Source organism: Rutidosis leptorrhynchoides, chromosome 4 (genome assembly GCF_046630445.1).
Source record: "Rutidosis leptorrhynchoides isolate AG116_Rl617_1_P2 chromosome 4, CSIRO_AGI_Rlap_v1, whole genome shotgun sequence".
NCBI classification, from domain to species: domain Eukaryota; kingdom Viridiplantae; phylum Streptophyta; class Magnoliopsida; order Asterales; family Asteraceae; genus Rutidosis; species Rutidosis leptorrhynchoides.
In genome coordinates, this window is record NC_092336.1 from 210,221,639 (window position 1) to 210,223,865 (window position 2,227).

A 2,227-nucleotide genomic window follows, 5' to 3' on the forward strand; every position below is an offset into this window, starting at 1 on the left:
AAGCCAAATCTTTCGAATGGATATCTCAAAGATCGCGGGAAAGAAAATTCAATTGGTTAACTTGGTTGAACGATCCTAGTGTGTATCTTTAAACTGCGTAGAACACATAATTCGTGCACGGGTAGATTCGCAACCCAATTTTCGTGTATGCTTAGTTAGATTTGGAGTAGTTTTTGAGCTTCTAGGTTGCTCATCTACTCGTATATATTGTTGTTGTATTAATGAATCACATTGCCTTTATGTTTGTTATGTTTGTTCTTTCTTTTTTCAGTGGGATAGCAATGATGTTAGTTGTTAATGATAATCTAATTGGATAATGCTAGACCTAATCAAAACGTTAAAAACATTTTCTAACTCATTTGTAACTAGTTAAACTATATCTTCTGATCTACATATATATTGATCACATAACATTAAATTTGACCACAAGACCAAACTACATAGTACATGTGATATATCAATTCCTCATCATTTTCACTGCAAGTTCTTCAAGCTCACCCAAATCACTTTCAGAAAGTCTCTTCTTATAGAACCCATGATCATAACCATGATCATTTCTGCTCCGAATCTCGTGAATCGACATCCGTTCATTGATGTTATCCATCGACTCCATCGAACTTTGTGGGGATGTGTTGATGTTCATAAAATTTGCAGCATTCATGTAATTTTGATATACCATTGCACCAGCCATGTTTTGAGCCCATTGACTTTCTAGGTTTCTTGAATTCATGTACCCTTGTCCCATTTGAGCTTTAACTTGCATCAATTGTGCTTGTAAACACGAAACCTAAATTAACATTCATTAAGCTGGTCAGATATACATTAAATATTGTAAGTAATCATAATTCATGAATAAATATTGTAAGTAATCATAATTCATGAATGATAAAAACAGAGAATTTGATAACTTCTGGAATTATAAAAAAAAAAAAAAAGTATAAAGTTTTTGCTGTTTAGGCTACCCTGGAAGCTAGTAATCCGACCGCATACTCTCATGTAGAAAGCCCAGAAGGATCACGCGACACGCCCGCCTAGATGTTTCCAACCCGTCCCTTCTCATATATTAATTTTTTTTACTAGAGTTATAAATGGATTTGGGGTTTGAATTTCAGACCTTTAGTGAATATACATGACCTCAACCAATAGACTATTTTGAACCGTGTAATATAAAATTGGGAACCGATATATCATGTGTGAAACGAATATTGCATACACCTTTTACAATTATTACTGTATACCCATCTCTTAAAATATATCTATATAAAGTCAAGAATATTCAATCTGTCTTTAAAATTGTTGAAAAATGAATGAACTCGTACATAATTAGCTTTATATGTACGGGTGGCATTTATATGTGCAGTTAACTACTCATATAACCTTCTGTTTTTGGGTAAAATTTATGAAAAAAAACCCTTTAACGTACACTTCAACATTTTAATACCTGTTGTTGTAAGGCAAAGATATGTGCAACACATCCATAAACAGGATCTTTGATCCTAGCTTGAGCTTCATAAGTAATGGTGACAACTGCCTCACAACGGTCAGACACCGCCACTTGATGCAACAATTTCGACACATTACTTGCACCAAACACCTTATGAATGGCTGCAAACCGAGCCGGCCCTTGTTCCGAACAAAAGTAAGGTGCAAAAATACAATCACTAGTGCATTTTCGTCTAAGAAACTTGCATGCACCACAAGGTGAACCTGTTCCTGGTGTGGTTGCCATAAAAACTTACCCTTGTTAAGATGGTTAACTCAACTAAAGGTGCACACGAGTGGGTTAGAAAATGGTGAAAAAATAAGGTTATTTAAAGGTGGGAATTGAGACAAAGAAGGATTGTATGTAGGGTTGTAAAGAGACAAGTAGTAATGGTTGATCCAAATTTGGAATTGATTGTTTAATGTTTATACTATTCAAATTTGAGTATTTAATGTCCTTGCATACCTTTTGTTTTGGCTGTTGGATGTGAATGTAACCAGCCAAGTTTGTAAGATTTGGTTAAAAAAAGTTACCAAATTTGTAAGATTTGGTAAAAAAAAAAAATAGTTATTGACTTGAGTTGACTAGTTATATATTTCATATATATATATATATATATATATATATATATATATATATATATATATATATATATATATTAGTTTATAACCCGCGCATTCGCGGGTATTTTAACATACATAATTCTAAAAATATATTCTTGATAAGTTATTTATTTATTTATGT

At 32.7% G+C, this 2,227-nt stretch overlaps 1 protein-coding gene across 1 annotated transcript; it reads right to left on the reverse strand.

Annotated features, from left to right (window-relative positions):
- Window positions 1-457: 457 nt before the first annotated feature.
- On the reverse strand, window positions 458-1,729 carry LOC139844149 (LOB domain-containing protein 16-like). Its single transcript, XM_071834354.1, has 2 exons — window positions 1,442-1,729; window positions 458-787 (listed from the first exon to the last, which is right to left on the reverse strand). The coding sequence occupies exons 1-2, from the start codon at window positions 1,727-1,729 to the stop codon at window positions 458-460; spliced, it is 618 nt and encodes a 205-aa protein (XP_071690455.1).
- Between the last annotated feature and the right edge of the window lie 498 nt (window positions 1,730-2,227).